The following is an 18257-nucleotide window of genomic DNA, read 5'->3' on the forward strand; positions in this document are numbered from 1 at the left end:
TTCATACTGAATCTTCAAAATCTGTTCCATTTACATGCATCTCAACTTGGACCAGTTGCAAATGTTCAAGAGCAACATGCGGCCAGCAGCCATTGCTGGGGACAGTGCCAACTTAGAGATAATGGAATACAGCTGGATGACAGCGGGGTTTAAAGGCCCATCTGTAAGTCCTTCGCTATCCCTCCCAAAGCCTGCACTCCGGGTGCCCCCCCGAAAGCCTGTGGGACTGGGACAGGTCCTGCTCCACCCGCGTAGATGACACAGCCCTGAGCATGACTCCAGGGGAGAGGGTCAGGAGGGCCAGTCCAGGCCAGAGTCCACCCTGGTCCTCAGGTCCCCATGCTGCCCAGGGACCCCACACCCTGTCCTCAGGTCTTGAATGCCAGTCCCAGAGTCCCCGTGCCCTGTCTCTGTAAGCAAGGACATGGCAGCAAGCGGGGGTTCTCGTCCTCCTCCCTTGGCCTCTCGGACACTCCGATGTGCTCAGCCTCACAGCCGCCCGCCTCTCTCAGACATGGCTGCCCTGGTGCCTGTAGCAGGCAGCTGCTGCCTTCCTCCACCCCTTAGAAAATGCTGCCCTCTGACCAGGCACCCATTCCACCCCTAGTGATGGGTCCAGATGCCTGGACACTTAAGTGCCACCCGAGGGGCAGGTGACCTGGGCTCTCTGTCACTTGGCATGGTTCCTGGAGGCAGACCCTGTCTTCTGTAGGTCCAGGAGAGGAGCTGGCCTGTCGACTCCGTCCAGCAGAGTCGAACAAAAGAAAGACAAGGACCCGATGGAACTGTGTCAGGTTTTATTGAAGGCGCAACAAGAGGAACCTGGTACCAAGAAAGTGCGTAGTATATATAGGACATAGGAGCCAATCACAGAGGAGGTCACATCTCAACCTTGTGGACACATAATAGGAAAGACAGGAAGCATTTACTGGGCCCGAGCTCTTGTGGTTTCTACCGGCCAATGGGGTGGACTTCCTGGTACAGGCACAAACTTGTTTACGCCAAAGGCGGCTGATTTGGCCCAAAACCAAGCCCCATCTTTCCTTGGACAGGGGACAGCCCTAGGCCACAGGAACTGTCCCCGACACTGGCCCCTCAGCGGCTCTGCAGTCCCTGTCCTGTGGGGGCAGGTCCTGCCCACGGCACTCCCACCTGCAGGGAAGGAGGGTGGCCAGCCAGGTGAACAGGGATGTGAATGTCACACCTGCTGACCTCTGTCCACAGCAGGGCTGACCCCTGTGGGACCTCTCCCAGCCCTGCCACTGCGGTCAGTTAGAAAGGCAGAGGCAGCTCCAGGGGCAGGACAGCCAGGGCTGTGGGGGGCCCATCCTGCTCGTGGGACCTTGGGTTGTCACTGGGGCCGAGGGGCCTGATCAGGTCTGTGTAGGCAGGAGACAAACACCGGGCCCTGCCCATGGCGCCGGCACAGTCCCTGGGTGGCTCTTTCCTGCGGGCAACCTCGTCCCCAGCCCCAAACGTGAGCCGCGACTCAGGACTGAAGATTGAGGACTCCCCAGCCCGGGGCTCCTGCACCCTTCTGGAAGGTCCTGCCCAGCCCGGAGGGTCCAAGGGAGGCGCGTGGGAGTCGGAGCCCACCCGCGGATGCCCCCATGGAGCCTTGTGGACCTGCGAGGTTGTCCAGCTCAGGTTAGGGCACCTGGTTAGTGCAGTCCCCACATGTGACCTGTCCTGTTGGCTGCTGCCCTCTTGGCATGGCAGTCTCAGTCCGCCACGGGAGTTCAGAGCACCCCCTTCCTTTGTCTTTCTGAAAGGTATTCCCGTGTTGCTTTTTCAAAGCCTATCCCTCATGGGCGTAAAGAACTGAGAAGCTTGAGTTCTAGAACATTCTCAGCAAGCCCATCTACAAGATGACACCACTGTCCAGAAGAAGGGAGAACTGGGTGGAGGAGGACTGAGTGCCCGTCTGGAAAGAGGCCTGGCATCTGCCTTGGCATCTCCATGTGGAGCCCCTCACACCTGAAATCCCAGCCGTGGCCAGTAACTGAACAAGAGTCCAGGGGACAGTGCACCCCGTCAGCACAGGGCTCCTGTGTCCCCACATCTGTGCACCAGCCAAGTTTGGATCAAGGATATTTGGGAAGCACTGCGTTTGGCCGGGAGGTGGAGGCTTCCTGGCCTCTCTTCCTAGCCCTGCGGTCCCAGCTATCGGCACAGTCACTCTGCATCAGGCTTTATAAGTCACCTCAAAGTGATTAGTTATTCACAAAATGAGTGCCATTTTAAGCAAGGAGCTTGACTGTCACCAACTTGGGGCTCTGGGCAGTGTGTGGAACCCGTTCCTGCAGATAGCAAGGCCAACTAACTGTACCTACAAGTGCTGTGGATTTGGGGTATCTTGCCATGTTTCTGTTTTCTCAAAGGACAGAAAGCTGTTGTCTTCTTGATGAAGTGTCCCCTGACTGTCCCTCAGAGGTGTTGCTGGGCTGTAGGGCATTCTGGGTAGCCCGTGCAGCTCTGGGTTCTGGGCCTGAGACATGCCACTGTGCTGGGGTCCATGGATTGTTTATCAGTGACGACACACGTTTCTCTTCCTTTTGGCTCGGAGAAGACACCACCTATGACACATGGGCACCCACACCCACCACAGGGCTCTGTGGCCGTCGACCACCCCCGCCCAGCCGTCCTGGCTCTCTCCCCATCACTACCTCCTGTGTTCCCACAGCCTCGGGGGCCTCCTGTGCTCAGACACTGCAGGAAGACAGTAGCTGCTTCCTCTGTGATGCTGCGGCAGGCGTCCGTCCACCTCCTGACCAGCATCCAGCCAGCAGTTAGCCTGAAGTGAGGATCAGAACCCAGTGTCCACCTTCCGGAGCAGTTGGCCTTGGCTGAAGGGACGCGTGCTCTCCTGTGACAAGGAGCCTCGCATTACCCTGCAGAGAAAGCAGGCCCGGGCGGGAGGGCTCAGCCTGAGTGCAGGGGGCGGTGGGCAGACATGAGGTGGAGCCCCCTGTCCCTGGGCCTGCTAATCTTCCAAAGCCCTGGATAGCCCTGAGGGTGCTGGAGTGTGGACCTCCTGAGACCAGCCAGCTGCCCCTTAGGACCCTCCTGGGTTCCTCCACCAGCAGCCTCTCGGGATCAGTAAGAGGGACTTCTCCAAGGAGGTCCTGAGACTCAGGGACGGGAAAGAGGCCCCCCAACCCTGGCTGAGGACAGAGGTCCACAAGCCAGGCCCATGGGTCCAAAATCTCCTGGACCTGAAATGCCCCCAGGGTTGGCTGCCCCGGCCAGTGGCCTCCGGGGCCTCTGCTAGTGCCTGGAGAGTCCACGGTGCCTCAGACTGATGGCAGAGGTCCCACTGCTGGCTTCTGAGAGTCCACACCCTCAATGTGCCTGCCATGGCCCACTTCTAGCTGTCCCGGCCTGCTGCAGGGGGCCGATGAGCTGGCTCTGGCCGGAGGAGTCCTCAGCTCCCAGCTAGCGGAACAGAAAGGGCCCCGCGGCAAGGTCCCTCCAGGAGCTGTGACTCCAGCACGTTCCTGGCTCTGGGGCCAGTACAAGCAGGAGGTGTTGTCTTGGGACTGGGGCACGTTCCTCTCCCATTGCCTCTTGTCCTCCTGGCCCTCCTGCTGCTCCAGTGACCAGGGGCCACCCTGGTTCTGGAGTCTATGTCCAGGGGTCTGTGTGGCCCCTCTGTCCTCTGAGAGCTGCAGGAGACATCTTGTGGTGCAGGGGTCCTGGCCCTTCCTATAGGGGCCACACAGTGGTCCCTGTCTATGGCCTGGAGTGGAGCTGCCCCTGCCCAGGTACAGTGAGGTGGCCACAGGACCGTGCATCCAGTCATCCTCCACACGCCCAGCTCACAGCCTGACCCTTGTCCTGCACAGCCACCAAGTTCCTGGCCCTTTATGGCGAGTGCCAGAGACACCAGCACAGAAGGCACAGCTGGGAGTGGGAGGGCCAGTGTCCACCTGAGCTGATGACCAGGGGAGACCAGAGACGGTGGTGCGGAGATGCCACCCAGAGGAGGCGGGGCTCCAGCCGCTCACTCCCCCTGGACAACCCTGACTCCTCTCCCCTACAGGAGCTTGGCCGGCAGAGGCTGGTCCTGAGAGAGGCTTGTATGCAGCCCAGTGGAGCCAACCCTGGGGACAGCAAGATGACCTCAGAGCACAGGGATGTCCTCGTGCTGCTGCCCGCCCAGAAGCAGCTGCGGCTGGCAGTAGGGGTGAGCAGGGCATGTGCCCAGGGGGTGGCCAGGAGAACAGTTGGGTTGTGTGTCCAGAGGGTGACTGGGGGACAGTGGGGACCACATGTCCAGAGAGTGATATGGGGACAGAAGGAGCTATGCACTGGGGGCACCTGGACTAGGGGAGACATCAAATGACCACTTCACTATGATGCGGGCCAAAGTAGCATGCTGGGGCTGAGAGCTGCCCAGTCCCCTTTAGCGTCCAGAGTCCTGGGCTGCCTGGCCCTCCCACAGCGTCCATGCCTCCCTGGGTTGACTTTGTCCCAGGGTACCTGTCTGATCCCTGGGTGTCCCTCCTGTGGGAGAAGCTGGACTGGAAAGGCTGATGAAGAAACGGTGCCTCGGGAGCAGGAAACTGGTGGCACAGTTCACCCGGGAAGCGGCCTCCCTCTGGAGGCCCTGGGTGGCTCTGCGTGCCCCCCCGCCCTGCCGCCCTCCGGTCCTGCCCTGTCCTCCACACTGGGCTTTAGTGAAATGTTGGCTTCTCCGAGTTTTCACTCCAGGGCCCCTCTGAAATCCCTGCATCGTCATCCGGCTGTGACTGTCACGGGCAGGGCCTCTTCCCCCGGGACCCCTGCCTCTCTTCCCATTCTGCAACCTCTGCCCCACCCTTCGGCCTCCCCCTCCACTTGGTGAGGACCCTCATGGCTGGACCATCCCCCTGGGGATGATGGATCACATTGTCACCCTCAGAAGTGGGGACGCCCTCACTGGCTGATAGAAAGCCCCTCCCCTTCCATCTGAGGACAGCGCCGAGGGCTGTGCCCAAAGTCACCAGAGTTACCAGATTCCCCTCAAGAGAGCGTCTGGTGAGAGAACTAAGCTAGGAGCAGCGCTTGCCGGCCCCAGAGGAGGCCTGGCCCGCAGGACAGAGCCGGCGTGGTCCAGGGACCCCGGACACAGCCTCCACAGACGGCTTTGGATCAAACTTCAGGTTGTGAAACCACACAGAGGAGCGGAAGGCTGCCAGAAGTCACTGGGGACCCTGTAGCTCTGCACAACCTGGTCACGTCCCGGCATTTAGGGTCTGAGAGGGACACTAAGAAGCAGGCCGTCTCCTTGGCACAGATGACCTCCAGCCAGCGCGTGACCCTTCTGTGAGGACTTTGGCATCCTGGGTGGATGCAGTCTCGACGCCTGCAGCTCCCCCCTGCGGCCCATCACGGGGCAGTGTGGCCAGGTCATGGTCCTCAGGTCACTGTGACCTGAGGGACAGCAGGGTCATGCAGTTTGCTGCAGACCCGGCCCTTCCCCACTCCCTGCCCTGGGGAGGAAGGGAAGTGTCCGGGCTCGGGCCCTGAACTAATCCAGACACTCACTGGTCCAGGTCCAGGGTCCCTGCGGTTGGCTTCCTTCTGGGGCCCTCTGGGCGAGCCGCGGCGGCCTAGGGGAGGCTCTTCCTCAGGCCGTCTGAGCAGGAAGAAGCTGTCAGTTCCCAGCTTTTAGCTGGACCAGGAGCAGTCCTTCCACCTTTGTAAGTGTGAATGGTGAAAATGGGGATTGAAATGCAGGTGTCTGACAGAGTGACAGGTCCCTCCAGGGGGAATTTGTTGAGGCTCCTTGTGGACAGCTTGGTGCTCTCTGAGGCAGTGACGGGCTGTGACATCACGGTTCGGGTCCCCTGGGAACCTGGTGTCTGCCTGGGGCTGCGTTTCCGTAGGAAGTGCTGGCACTTAGGTTTGTGGCAGTGCCCCAAGCACTGGAGTTCCCACCTGAGGAGGGGATGTCAGGGTCCTGGGGCCCTCTGAGGCCTGCAGTGGACGTGCTGGGGCCTCCTCCTGTGTGACCAGGGCGTCTTCTACCTGTTTCCCTCCCTGAGCTGTACTGTGAGATTCAGCCGGAGGTTGCACCCAGAACACAGTGTGAGGTCACGCTCGGGGCTTCATGGAGCCCCGGAGGGGTGTCTCCTGCTCCTACCTCCCCTCCCTACCACCCTCTGGCCCCAGAGGGGTGTCTCCTGCTCCTACCTCCCCAGTCGGGCCCTCTGCTTGGTAAGGACACAGCTGGCCAGCCCTCAGGTGCGAGCCAGGCACTGTGGACCATGGGAGCCATCGTGGGCGTCCATGTCCCCCTGTGTGTGGCTCCACTGCAGTCATCAGAAGAGCGTGGGCTGAGAAGACCTTCCCAGTGCACGTCCCAGTCCCGGTGGCCCTCACCACGTTAACTGATGCTAATGAGCCAACCTTTCGGTAACTTGTCATCGAAAAGCAGGAACAGGCCGTGCCGCTCCGGTGACACAGAGGCACAGGTAGCAGACGGCCAGGCCACGGGGCTCTGGGTTTCTAGTGGAGGCCAGGTCAGGGGCCTCACAGGGGCCCGGGGCCACCGCCACACACCTCTACCATAGCCAGCTGGCACACACGGTGTCTCTGAGTCACCAGCAGGAGATGTGTGGCTGTCCCCTGGCCGAGAGGCGCAGGGGTGAGGACAGCACTGCCAGCCTGGAGCCGAGTCTGTCAGGAAGTTGAGCAGAAGCAGTGGCTGAGGTGCCACGGTGTTGTCCGCCCGCGTACACGGTGGCATCTGAGGGGATTCCACGCAGGAAGCTCAAGGTCGGATTGGAGCAGGGACGTCACCCAGGCCAGCACGGGAGCTTCTGTAGGCTTGGAGTCAATAAATAGGCATAAGGGGTTGGCACGGGACCAGGGGTTTGAGGAGATCGCTGTGAAGTGTCCGTCAGGGAGCCATGCTGGGACCACATGAAGCAGACCGCAGGACGTGCCATAAAGAGAGGCCTCACCTGCGCGCAGAGGAAAGCACCCTCCTGGGCAGCAGCATGGACACTGGCCCTGGGCGTGAGGCCTGCCCAGTGGTGTCTGGGGGTGCAGTGTAGGATCCCCCAGGGCCAGCTGTAGGAGTCGTGTGCCCAATGGATAAGCTGGCCGAGGCACAGACTGCACAGTGAAACATGTCCTCAGGGGCCCAGGGCCCGGCTCAGACTGTGCACGGGGACTGCTAGTTAGATCTGCAGAGCGCTGGGCAGGCAGTGTGTTCCTGAGTGTTGTCAGCCCCTCCTCGGCCCCCTCCCCTGAACATCAGGTGTCTTCCCCACCTACAGATGCCCATTCCCGGGTGGTCAGGGCCATGCTTTCTGGGGTAAGGAGGATCTAGCAGGCGGCCCCCAGGGGGTGCACATTATGGGGAGGGTGGAGGGTGCTCTGTCCAATCCAGGCGCACCCCTCCACCTCCCTCTCCCAAGCAGCTCTGTGGGGTTGGGAATGACCCTGGCCCTGAGCACAAGCCACTGCTCACGTCCTGAAGCGGGGTCCCCTGAGCCTGTCCAGGGCAGTCCTGGACGCCCTGAGCACCGCCCCTGTTGCAGGTGAGGGCCAGGGCGCGGGAGCTGTTCCAGCAGGTGTGCAGCGTGCTGGGCCTCCGGGAGGCCCGCTTCTCCGGCCTCAGCGTGGTCAGAGGTGAGCAGTGCTGCCGTCCCACCTTCAGGCCCCCCTGCTCCTTCCACCCCACCCCGTTGTTGCTGGGCTTCTGGGGTCAGGCTCTGGGCGGACAACCACAGACAGGGTGTTGGGTGTGTCAGTGTGTGTGGTGTGTGCACGTGTGCTGCAAAGTGGGTGGTCAGTAGTGTGCAGTGTGCTGAGTGTGCCGTGTGAGGTGTGCCTGTGGGATGCCTGTGGCGTGTGGCATGTGTACATGTGGTGTGTCCATGCGTGGCCTGTGGTGTGTGCTCGTGTGGTGTGGTCGTGTGTGGCCTGAGGTATGTGCATGTGTGACGTGTGAGCCTGTGGTCTAAGGTGGGTGGTGCTCACATGCGTGTGTGAGGTGTACATTTCTGTGCACCCGCACATTCAGATGACACACAGAGCTGCCCGCTCAGCTTGTTGGCCTCTGTCATGTGGGGAGTGTGACAGTTACGGGGCCAAGGCGGGTGCCTGTGCAGATGCAGCCTGATTTCAAGGACCTGAGGGTAGGGCCTGGAGTGCCGGGGCGGCCCCCCAGGAAGGAGGTGGCCAGTCACAGTGGGCAGGGGAACCCGCACATGCTGTAGGACGGGGTGCTTCTCCCTGGTGGCCCAGAGGTGCTCGGCTTCCTGCTGGTTAGGGACTCCCCAGGCCTCAAAGCGAAGAGTGAATCAAAGCCCTGGTGATACCGCGCTAGGCCCCGGAGGCCGCCCCTGCAGGGGGCCAGAGCCCGCAGTGTGAACACAGCCAGCAGCTCAGGACCTTTGTCCTTCTGATTGAGGCTCAAGGTCCATACCGTGAGCTGCCCACACCTTAGGGACCAGCTCACAGGTCTTCAGCATGTGTGTGTACCATGGAGCACACACCTGTGAGGTGGACGAGTGGGGTGAGCGGGGATGAGTCATGGGAGGCCCTCAGCCAGGCTCAGCCCAAGTCGAGGCCTTGCAGCAGAACTGCCGAGGGAGCCCCCAGCCTCTCCCCTCCAGCTTCCACAGGAAACCACTGTCCTGCCCCAGTGTCACAGCAAGGCTTCCCTCAGCAAAAGCGTCCCCAGCACCCTCCCAGCCACTGGGCCCACGGTGCACTTGGTGGTCGGCGTCTGTTGGCGTGGGCAGGCTATAGGGTCCCTCTTGTTCTGTGGCTGGGCCAGGGAGCCTGGGGTGCAGGGAAGGTCTGCGGGCCCCGCTGCTCATCCTCATGCCTCCCAGAAGGCTGAGAGTGCGCCAGCCCTCCCTGGGAAGGCCATGCAGGTAACCAGCAGCGGTTGACAGGGCTGTCCCCGCAGCCAGCCCAAGGGAGCAGCCCGCACCAGGTCAGCTAGAGAAGAAGCTGCCTGGCTCGAGGCCCTCGGGAGTGAAGGTGAGTTGCTGACGAAGCCCGTCCTTTCTAGACAATGAGCACGTGTTCATGGACTTGGAGCTCAGGCTCAGCAAGTACTTCTCAGAGGACTGGAAGAGAGGAACTCAAGTAAGTGGGCTGCAGGCCAGGCTGAGCCCGTGTGGGCCTGCGGCTCCCTGCTGGGGCCCCGCCTCATCTGGGCTTGTCTGGCAGGCACACTGCTGTCCCCACATCCTCGGTGCCACACCCCACTTGGCCCTTCTCCCCGTAAAAGTAGGATGAAATACTGAGTGTCGCGGCTCCTAAGATCCTGGCGAAGGCCGGGCGCCGGGAGGTGCCCCAGGCCCGCTCTTCCTCACCCTCTCCCAACAGGGAGGCTGGAGGCCCCGCGCGCCCTTCGTCACCTCCCTCAGAGTGCAGTACTACGTGGAGCACGGGAGGGTCATGAGGTAACTGCTCCTGGTGTCCAGGACCTTGCCTGGAAGGACACCCAAGTCCAGGAGCCAAGCCATCTGCCTGTGCCTCAGAACAGCCATGTTGGCGCAGTGTGGGGCCTGACTGGGCCTTTACCTGAAGCATCTGTGCAGACGTGGCAGGAGGGGTTCCCGGGACAGGGGCGGTGGCCTCCCTCAGATGGCCACCTCGGAGCTGGCAGGACAACCAGGAACCCTGATGTTCAGCAAGACAGAGAGAGGGCTGGGGACCCTGAGAAGGCAGGTGGTCGCTGATCCCAGAGGGGGAGGGGAGGGTGCAGGTTTTGGGGAACCGGGAGGTGGGCTGAGGGCAGTGCCCAACTGTATTAGAAGATCTAGGGGAGGCCCCCTGGGCAGCCCGCCTTGTCCTGGAGCTGTGTGTGGCTGACGGCATTGGGCAGTGGGCTCAGGGAACCGGGTTCAGTGCCGCTGTGCCTGAGCCCTTGGGCAGGCCCTTCCCTCCGGGGTCCAGGCTGCTGAAGGCTGCAGCCAGGCCTGGCTGGGCCCCGCTGGGGGCAGCAGCTCTCTGCTCACGGAGAAGGGTGCGCCCGGCACTGCCCTGGGTCAGATCAGGCTGTGAACAGGGGAGGCTGGGTGCCCTGGACCAGGCTGGGGCGGGCGGCTGTGCAGACCCCACCCAGGTCCAGCCACTGGACCCCACCCAGCTCTGCTGCCTTCCAGCGACCAGGTGGCCCGGCACCTGTACTACTGCAGCCTGAAGGAGCGGGTGCTGCAGTCCCAGTGCGCACACAGGGAGGAGGCCTACTTCCTGCTGGCCGCGCTCGCGCTGCAGGCCGACCTGGGCAGCCACCGCAAGCCGCCGCACGTCGGGCGGTACTTCGAGCCGCAGGCCTATTTCCCACAGTGGGTAAGGACCCCTTGGCACCCTCCTGGGGGGTCACTGACACTGTCCCCAACAGGACTCTACGGGGTCCATGCAGAGGGGAGGCTGCAGAGCTGGGAGGGGCAGGGGGGGGAACCTGGGGGAGCCCAAGGCAGGCGTGTGGCCGCGTGGACCAGTACCCAGGGCCGACTCCGGTGCTCCTGCGCACACTTGGCCAGCTGTGCGACCTGGAGCCAGGGGCTCTCCTCCTCTGAGCCTCTGGACCTGCCCAGCTGTGAAGAACAGCCCACCTGCCCCTTCTCTCCAGGTATCCCAGGGCCCTTTAGGGGCCACTCACGTCCGTGCTTCAGCCCTTCAGTGCCCTGGGAGGGGGGGTCAGGGAGCAGAGGAGTCCACCTTGTGTTCCCAGCCCCGGGCACTGTGCCTGGCTTCGTGGGGGCACTGAGCACTGGGTTGTCCCTCCAGGGACAGTGGCCCCTGCCCTGGGCAGAGTCCTAGTTTCCCTCCCTGTGGGCGTCTCCTTGTTCCTTGTCTGCCCCAAGCAGCTGGAAACTGTCCGCTCTGCACATTGGTCACTGTGCCCAGGGCTGGGTCCAGTCCTCCAGGTACCCCGTCCCTCTGGACATGGCTGGCCCTCCTCAGATGCACGTCCCTCAGGTTTCACCCCATGCACAGACGTAGCCTCCTCCTGGGCTGCTGGGAGCCGTACGGGGAGTCGTGGCTTGTTGGGCGCACACTGCCACCTGGAATCAGCTTGTTTCTGGGTCTCTGTGGTGGGCACTGGGGGGCCCAGAAAGAGAGGGGCTTTCCTTGGGTGCTTTGGGGAACTCCACACACTCATCTCTGTGTCCCCAGCTTGGACAGTAGGCCCAGTCCTTCCGCTGGACAGCTGCAGCTGGGGAGGTCCCCTGCAATGGCAGGAGGCTGGGAGGCTTCCCAAGAAGGAGGCCAACTCAGGGGAGGGGAGGGAAGGAGGGTGGAGCTGACCTGGGCCCGTCCTCAGGTCATTGCCAAGAGGGGTGTCGACTATATCCTCCGGCATGTGCCCACCGTGCACCGCGAGCAGCAGGAGCTGAGCCCCCAGGCAGCTGTGCTGAGGTTCCTCAGGGACGCCTGTCAGCTCGAGGACGTGCCTGTCCACTTCTTCAGGCTGTACAAGGTTGAGCCCAGAGCGCTGGGGCCCAGGACAGGGGAGGGACAGAGCCCCCGTGCTGACAGCGTGCTGGGACCCTAGGACAGGGCAGGCAGAGTCCCCTGCAGAGGACACTGTAACCTGGATCCCAGAGCAGAGCTGGACCAAGTCCCCACAGGTGACGGTGTGACCAACCATCCTGGGGACGGAGGTCCTCAGGACAGGCTGGTGTGGTGAGGGAGGGAATGTGTTCCCTGGTGGCTGTCCAGAGGTGGTGTGCAGCGCTTCCACAGGGTTCCAGCGAACCCCGAGGGACTGGGGACCCGAGCCTGCTGGCTCAGCCACGGTTGTTCTGACTTGGGTCTAGTGCTGGGGCCTCGGGCCTGGACTCTGTGTCCACCCGGCCAGGCACACAGGTGACACAGCGCTCAGTCTTTGCGGAGAGGACTGGGTGGAGGTTTCTTGGGGCAGGTTAAGGGGTTCAGGCACGTTTGGGGAATGGAGACTGAGGCAATTGGCAGGGACAGCTCCAGCACACAGAGGGCCAGGGGAGGGTCCAGGACAGAGCTGGGTGGGGCATGGTGGTCTCTGGCCACCCCAGGCCCAGGGCCTCCACCTCTTGCACCTTTCAGGATAAGAAGCCTGAGCACCCCACTTTCCTCCTGGGACTCACCCTCAAGGGAATGCATATCTATCAGGTGAGAGAGGGACTCGCCCCTCCCTGAGACTCGCCCTGGCTGCCCTCCTGGACACAGTGCCTCTGTCTTGCAGGAGGTGAGCCACGCTCCGCAGCTGCTGCATGACTTGCCCTGGCCCTGCATCAGGAAGCTGGCCTTTCTGGTGGGTGTCTGCAAGGGCCCTCAACACTCTAGAGCCCCGGGGCAGATGCATCTCCGTCCTTCGGGGCACGTGCAGGCTCCCTTCCTGCTGGCTCCCGACAGCCCTGGAGGCTCTGGACATGCTCACCCTCGCAGCTGTGCTGGCAAGGCCCTGCCGGGACGGGGCGAGTAGCCGAGATGTGAAGGGAGGTCCTGATGCCCTTCTCATTCCATGTGACTCCTGGCTCCCGAGTGGGTCCTAGAGGCACATCTGTGCCCCTCTCATCCGGCTCCAGAGCTGTCACCCTGGGCCCCCTGTGACTGAGAGTGAGGGCCACTGGGTAGAATGGACAGGGAGACTCAGCCCTTTAGGTCCCACCCTGGACACTTGCACCCTCACCCAGCCAAGGCAGGGGTCTGCATAGAGGGCTGCCTTCTCATGGCTAAGGTCAGACAGCCTCCTGATCACAGTGACCAAGAGATCCGTTTGCTCACGGAAGTCAAATCTTTAAAGGGGACCTTGGCCATCGCCCAGTTAGAGGGCCATGTGATGTGTTTCCTATTGCTGGAAGGGTTTTTCAATGTATAAAGCCACATCTATTGTCCCTTCTGTCTACTCAGGGAAAGAAGCTGGAGATCCATCCCGCTGGGCTGCCCCCATCCCGGAAGCTGGTTTTCTACACGGGTTTTCCCTGGCGCTCCCGGCACCTGCTCCGGCTGCTCCGCTCCAGCCACCAGTTCTACCTCAGTGTGAAGCCCCTGCTGCAGCGGCTGCAGCTGCTGGATGAGGCTGAAGGTAGGCACCTCCCGGCCGGGGTCTGGGCACCTAGCAGATAGCTGCTCACCCCCTCTGAGGGGTGGCGATGAAGCAGATTGCCCCTAGAACTTGCCCAGGACCTGGGCCACCCACTCTGGGCTCAGCAAAAGGGTTCTCCCGTAATGGACAGTGGCCTTTCAGCTCCTGTCCCCCAGGCGCTCCGGGTGAAGTGTGGTGGTGACCTGAGCAGAAGCCTAGAGATGGGGGCGGGGTGCAGTCAAGGTGAGGGCTGCTCAGCTCTGTCCGGGCTCCGGAAGCCCCCTTTCCGACTCCTCACATCGTCGCTTGTGCAGAATCAAGGCCACGTGAAGACCTGGCTGCAGTGCTGTGCCAGGCCTGGTCTCACTCTCCCAGTCTTCACCTGGGGGCTGTTCTCACTGTGTCCTTAGAGAGCACCTGGAGACAGCCACGTGTGCACACTGCAGTCACAGAGCACGGGTGGGCGTGTGTGTGAGCACGTGTGTGAGCACATGTGTGTCTGCATAGGGGGGTGAGCTTGCACAGATGTGTTTGTCCCTGTGTAACGAGGCAGCCCTAGGGAACACCTGCCCTCAGAACAGGCTGACAGTCTGTTCTCTCCCACCCAGCCCTGTCCTGGGTGGCCGTGACATCAGGGATGCTCAGGATGAGCCTGTAGCCTGAGACAGCGAGGAAGCCCCAGGAATAGCCTTATGGGCCATGTCCCTGGGGCCAGGCCTTCCTCCACGCCTGGGCTCCGCCTGCCTCCAAACCCAGCTCTGCATCTGTCCCCCACGCCCTGCAGAGAAGAAGCACTACCAGGAGGCCTACATCAGCGACCCGCTGGAGCTGGACCCAGAGCTGGCCAGCAGGCACAAGAGAGACACTGGCCCGCACCACCACCACCGCCTCTCGCTCAGCTCTGCTGACAGCCACGGCAGTGCCCACACACTGGGCACAGAGGCCGACTCTCAGCATGCAGAATCTGGGGAGGTGTCTGTGGATGAGCCCGTAGAGGCTGAGGGCCTCTGCAGGAAGATGCCGTCCATCAGCTTCAGGGACAGCGGGGGCAGCAAAGGTGGGCGGAGAAGAATGAGGTAGCAAAGAGCCTGGCCTGCCCCAAGTGCCAGACTGCTGGGAGAGGCCAGGCTGCGTGTCACAGTGCCTCTCTGGGAACATGCCCGAATGTACCACCCAGGTCCACCTGGTGTCACCTAAGGCCAGCCAGAGTCATCTGGGGTTGCCCAGGGTTGGCAGATCTGTCACTAACCAGTGTCCACTGCTGGCCTTCACCTCTGATGTCTGGACAAGTTTTGGTCTAGACCCAGTAGAAATGACCACAGCACCCCGCTGGCCTGGAGAAGTCTGTTCTGACATTGGAGCAGACAGGGTGTCTCGGCCACAGGACAGGGAGGGCTGCTGGGGAAAAGTGGCCACCACGGCCCAGGCCTGGCTTCTCCCAGCCTCAACACAGACGTGCGCTGGGCAGGCTGTGGCCCCAGCTCTGTGGGGAGGTCCTGGGCCTCCTGGGGCAGCTCACCTTCCTCCCCTGATGGAGCCAGGTGGGCAGGGAGAGGGGCCCTGTGTCAGGTGGAACCCGATGCCCTGGGCTCTCTGGGGCACACAGGACCACCTCGCAGTGGACACTGTGTGAGGTCACAGACCACCTCGCCTGCGGGCCACGAGGAGTCGGGGCTCCAGGACACAGCACTGGGGCGGGCAGCTGCAGCCCAGCTGCAGGTGCAGGACGGGCCCTGCCAACCCCCGCTCAGGCCCCTTCCTCCTCCTCAGCCTCCTGCTCGGGGCCCTTCACAGTGGTGCAGGTCCCGCTGGCCAGGACCAGAGGCCAGAGCACCGAGGTCCTACACAAGGTAGGGCCCCCTAGGTCCAGGTTGGGCAGTGTGACCTGCATGTGACCCACGTGTGGCCCACAGGTGGGCATCAATGTGACTGTCCCCATTCTTCCCTCCATCCCCCTCTGCCACGAGTGGGATCTCTGTGGGACAGCCGTCGGTTGGGCCCACACCCCTGATTGCCGCAGCAGAGGCCAGCCAGGGGCTGTGTGATGGTAGCAGAGGACCTGGTGGCGGAGGGTGGTGGGGTGGGGAGGCGCAGCAGGGTTGAAGCAGAACTGCTGCTGCTGGAGTCAGGGGCCTCGAGCGCCTGGAGCAGAGCACCCTGGGCGGGGGCAGGTGGGCCTCAGGCCATGCCAGACAGTGGGAGCCCTGCAGGGGTCCAGTCCTCCTGCCAGAGGCAGAGCACACCCAGCAGGGAGCACAGGCTTGTGACAGCAGCTGGCCTGGCGCCCGCTGCTGAGTAAAGAGCCATGGGTGGCTTCTCCCTGCAGGTCCGGGAGGCGGAGCCCAGCGGCAGGGAGGCCCTGCACAGCCACAGCCTGGACCACACGCATCAGCTCCAGCCAGCCCCTCGCCCTGCACCTGCCTCTCACACCTGTGCCTTCAGCTGCTCCCTGGCAGGGCTGCTGGTGCCCCAGGAGGCCAGGGCTGCCCTCTGTGGCAAGAGGTCCATGAACTGTCTCTCCCTGGACCTGCTCAGGGAGGGCGCGTCCTTGCAGGAGTTTGTGGTGTAGACACTGTCCACAGGTGCCTCCGTCTGTGCCTGCCAGCCTGAGGGTGGCTCACCCCACACCACTGCCCCGTGGCCAGCCCGGGGCAGGGCGGTCTTGGCCCTTGCCTCTTCTATCTTCCAACCCCCACTTCCTGGCCAGCTTCCAACGGTCTCCCCCTGTGGGAGGTGTGCAGCCAGCTCGGACGTCAGCCCAGGGTGACGGGGGTCCTCCTTGTGCCTGTCTGTGGCCCATAAGCTCCTTCCCCGAATGATAAGTCAGGGCCTGGACATCCAGCGTCCAGGAGAGCCAGGAGTCAGTGGTGTTGACCCTGGGGCAGCACAGCAGCCTATGTGAAGGGTGTCTGGCCAGCCTCAGGCCCTGGGGGAGCCTGGCCTCCTGCACTTACACTCCCGCATGGGCCCTAAACCCAAGGCTGCAGCTCACCGCTGCACCACTGCGCCATGACCTCTCCTGGACCTTGCTTTTTGTGATTCTGCTCAGAAGTTCAGGGTCCTGCAGATGCAGGCCTCTCCTGCACTCTGGGCCCAGCTGTCTCCCAGGCCCACCCAGAGACCCTGTCACCTCCTGCACAGACACACCACCAGGTAGAGGGTGGCTCCCTGCACAGACCCCTGCCCTGAGGCTGAGGCCCCTCCTGCCCCAGGCCTCACACAGCTGGCACAGGCTGCCTTCCCCAAGACAGGGAAAGAAGGGGTAGAGAAGGGGTTCACCTGGCCTGGGGAGGGTCAGACCAGCTCCCTTCAGCTCGAGGAGCAAAAGCCCAGCCCACGTAGGGCAGGAACGTGCCCACTGAGGGAGCAGGCGTGGTGAGGGCCTGGACAGGATCCTGCCCACACAGAGATGTCCTCACATGTGCCTGCGCACCCCACATGCAGTCACACCCCACGGCAGGCGCAGGAATGCGGAGGACGAGGCCAGCGAGGCTCTCATGGGGTCAGGCGAGCTCCCAGCCACCGGCCTCGACTTCCCGGCACTGCAAGTGTTCCTGGAGAAAGGGCCCGGGGCCGGCCCTCCCGGCACAGCACCCACAGCCGAGGTGGAGGCAGCCGGGGCTTGGGTTCCCGTTCACCGACAGGGACGGCACGGCCACTGCGTCTCCTCTTCTTCCCTGGCTGCTGGGGGTCGAGGGTTGACCTGTCAGGCCGGGGTCTCTCAGCATCATCAGTGTCATCGTCACCACCAGGGCTCCCATGGGTCCCTGAGTCCTCTGCTGAGGGTGAGCAGGCACCATGGGCCATGAGGCCATGGCTGAGGGTGGGGACCCAGTGCCTGCTGTGAGGACAGTGGCCAGGACCAGGGCCTCACACAGTGAGTCCTCCCTGAGTAGCCAGGGTGACCTGTCCAGCGCCCACCCACGGTGGGGTTACCTTTTTGTTCTGGCTACTTCTCATGTCTGGGATGGGCCGGGAGCCCTAGCTGATCTCTGCCAGCCCTCCCAGAGCCGGTCACAGCCTCTCTTCAAGACGTCCCCTGCCAGTCCCCTTGGTCCTGCCCTGTGTGTCCTGCTTCTCAGCAGAGCTGTGGGCAGCAGCAGAAGGTCACAGGGAGGCTGGGACCTGCACCCTAGGTCCTTCCCGATGGGAGGCAGAGGGGGCTGCCTTCTATTTCTGTCCTTCCTCTGGGCCTGGGGCCCATGGAGAGTTGAGCCAAGTGACCTCAACCACCAGGCAGCCCTGCTGCGGCTGCAATCTCTGGTCTGCGAGGTGGGTGGAGAGGACACTTAGAGGTCGACGGGTCAGCCCCAGGCCAGGGTCTCACTTCTTGCCTCACCCAGATGCAGCATGGACGCTCCACACTCTGACTCCTAGCTAGCACACTCACTTTGTAAATGCTGCTTCTTGGGGAGCAGAGCCTGCTCTTGTGTTCCCGTCCTCTGTGCCCTGGTCAGCACCCCCACTGGAGGATGGAGACTGCCAGCTGGAGTCCAGCCTTCTGGGACAGCCTGCACAGCTCCATGACAATGCGGCCTGGACGGCTGCTCTGTGGCTGGAGACAGGAGGAGTTGGGCCTCCAGTGCCTTCCAGGGTCCAGAGAGGGTCCTCCACGCCAAGCAGCAGGGCTCAGGCAGCAGCCCGTGCAGCAGCCCCAGAAGCAGGTTAAGCTGTGGGCTCAGCAATGTGCGCATGCAGTTACAGCTTCATAAATGTGCAGGCGACTTTGCAGCTGTAGGGGGCTGGGACCCCATCCTTTTCCACTGGGCACCACCGCCCTCCTCATCATGGCTGACCACATGGAGCCTGAGGCATGCAGGGGACTCGTGCAACCCTGGGGCCACAGCTGCAGACCATCTAACTCGGGCCTGGCCGGAGGCATCCAGGGCTCAGGCCAGGTTGCAGGGGTGGTAAACTTCTGGGACTGGACAGCACAGGGCAGAGGCCATGTCACAGGGTGGGCGTGTCCTCCCCAAAGCAGAGTACCAGGGGGCAGCAGAAACACCTCCCAATCCCGCAGCCCCTTTCTCAGCCCTGGGTCCTCATCATGTCACCAGTTACCCGGCGCAGGGGACATGCCTCAGGCTCACTGCTGGGAGCTGGCCTGCCAAGCCAGGAGAGCCACGTGGTTCAGAGAGTGGTTCACAGGACCGTCTGCAAAGGCCCCAGGTTGTGTGTGGCTCGTTACTCAGGCAACCAGTTCATAAAAGTGCTGCCTCGAAATCTTGGG

General features: G+C 62.7%; 1 protein-coding gene across 1 annotated transcript; it reads left to right on the plus strand.

Annotated features, from left to right (window-relative positions):
* Window positions 1-1414: 1414 nt before the first annotated feature.
* LOC143640359 (FERM domain-containing protein 1-like) lies at window positions 1415-15596 on the plus strand. Its single transcript, XM_077108203.1, has 13 exons — window positions 1415-1647; window positions 3372-3525; window positions 4043-4186; window positions 7533-7623; window positions 9017-9093; window positions 9337-9413; window positions 10119-10305; window positions 11285-11440; window positions 12046-12111; window positions 12853-13027; window positions 13812-14084; window positions 14798-14877; window positions 15354-15596. Exons 1-13 carry the CDS (start codon window positions 1415-1417, stop codon window positions 15594-15596), a joined length of 1956 nt encoding a protein of 651 aa, XP_076964318.1.
* Window positions 15597-18257: the final 2661 nt, after the last annotated feature.

Source organism: Callospermophilus lateralis, unplaced genomic scaffold (genome assembly GCF_048772815.1).
Source record: "Callospermophilus lateralis isolate mCalLat2 unplaced genomic scaffold, mCalLat2.hap1 Scaffold_1954, whole genome shotgun sequence".
Taxonomy (NCBI): Eukaryota; Metazoa; Chordata; class Mammalia; order Rodentia; family Sciuridae; genus Callospermophilus; species Callospermophilus lateralis.